General features: G+C 31.1%; 1 protein-coding gene across 1 annotated transcript in view; it reads right to left on the reverse strand.

The window, feature by feature from the left end:
• The window catches only part of folr (folate receptor), a gene marked incomplete at its 5' end in the record, with an annotated part of 4,919 nt that extends 4,327 nt beyond the window's left edge, over nt 1–592 (reverse strand). Inside the window, 1 exon segment of the mRNA XM_082179330.1 lies at nt 587–592. Within this exon segment, the coding sequence (XP_082035456.1) occupies nt 587–592 (6 nt within the window).
• Nucleotides 593–2,164: the final 1,572 nt, after the last annotated feature.

The raw sequence follows: 2,164 nt of genomic DNA on the forward strand, positions 1-2,164 counted from the left end.
GAGAGGGAGAGAGAGAGAGAGAGAGGCAGACAAATCAATGAAGATTATTTCAAGGTGACAGAACAGATATTCTGTTATCATGTCCTTCTGAATATTACTAGTAAAACTATTACAATATACTCTCTAAATACATTAGTTTCAAACCGCAAGAGAGTGATCTAGAGAAAAATATATATATATATATATAAAAGTAATTAATAATAAATAATAAGTCAAAATATATAAGTAAATAAATAAATTAGATTAATATTATTAAAATCAATCAATAAAAAAAAATCTAATTAAAATATTTTATGTATTGAAAAATGTATAGTTAGTTAATGATCTTTTAATTGATTAAAATAGATTAAATAAATATATTTATAAAAAGTATTAAAATAAAAACGTTATTATTCTATTAAATCGATGAAATTAGATAAAAAATATATTCATTAATAAAAATCTTAAAATACAAACAGTTTAAAAAACAAACAGTTATTAAACTATTAACTAGATTCAATAAGATTCAAATAAGAAATACATTTTAAAATACAAACATAAATATTTGATTAATATAATAAATAAAAATTTGATTTAACAAACAAACAAACATTTTACAGTGAGTAGAAAAACATATAATAATGTAACTTAATAAAAACAAATTTTAGATTTATATTATTAATCTTTCAGTGTATTTAAACTGCATGATTATAAAAGATGCAACTGAAGCTGTTAGTTATATAAATACGCTGCAGTTCATTCTTTTTTCCCTTCCTTTCTTACTCAAAATACATTTTTAAAAATGTAAAACAAAAACAAAAATATGAGATTCTCCATTATTTCTATGTGACTAACCCTAACCCGAATCACATGGCATTAATACAAAACAAAAAGAGAACAAAAAGAGAACTTCTCAAGTTCATCTTCATTTTAATCTCACCGTGACTCCTGGACGCGGATTACTGATTAAAGAGAGGAAAAGTAGATCTTACTCTCATAGAAACATACCTTGAAAATAAGAAGTCCATGTTATGTAGAGTTAAAGTTGAGAAACGCTGTAATTTTCCTGGCTTGAGCTGAAATGTGTGAACTGGGTCCCTCTCGATCAAAGTCCTTCATAATGACTCCTAGAGAAGCAGGACTGTAGTGCTGAGACACACACACACACACACACACACACACACACACACACACACACACACACACACACACACACACACACACACACACACACACACACGCACGCACGCACACACACACACACACACACACACACACACACACACACACACACACACACACGATCACTGTGACCTTATGGACTCATAATAACTCATAATAATACGTGGTGTTTCTGCAACTCTTTTGACTCTCCCAAATAAAAATAAATAAAACCATATGAATTAAAATTTTAACCATCACCGTTCATAATACATAAAAAGACGTACACAATATTGAATGTAGTCATTAAGATTTTAATCTGGAACGTTTATTTTTTATGGTTTTCATCTCTTCTTTTTACAAAATGTCCTTTCCGCAACATTACAATAACGTTAAATTTAAAAACTTTTCTTTTTTAATTTCTAAAAAAAAATATATACATATTTACATAGTTACTTTCAAGATTTGTCCATTTTTGTAAAAACTAATATTAAAAAGTTATTTAAAATTAGGGTTTTTTATAATTTTCTTTATGACGTGGAAAATTTTGACGTTAACCTTAGATATCAATAGCTTTCATACACGCCACAGATAAAACATTTAGCTTTTTATGACAAATATTATCATTTTAATGTGTAAATCATCTCTACTGAAGTGTTAAAATAATTTTTGCAAACAAAAATCTAATTAATCAGGGAATCAGAATGCCGAATCCTGACTGACGAGAGGTGGAGCTGCGGATGGAGGAGGGTATTAGCTCCTGAGAAACGAGTGGAGCTGGGGATGGAGGAGGGTATTAGCTCCTGAGAAACGAGTGGAGCTGCGAATGGAGGAGGGTATTAGCTCCTGAGAAACGAGTGGAGCTGCGGATGGAGGAGGGTATTAGCTCCTGAGAAACGAGTGGAGCTGCGGATGGAGGAGGGTATTAGCTCCTGAGAAACGAGTGGAGCTGGGGATGGAGGAGGGTATTAGCTCCTGAGAAATGAGTGGAGCTGCGGATGGAGGAGGGTATTAGCTCCTGAGA

Source organism: Leuciscus leuciscus (assembly GCF_965113295.1).
Source record: "Leuciscus leuciscus genome assembly, chromosome: 9".
In the NCBI taxonomy this organism is placed as follows: domain Eukaryota; kingdom Metazoa; phylum Chordata; class Actinopteri; order Cypriniformes; family Leuciscidae; genus Leuciscus; species Leuciscus leuciscus.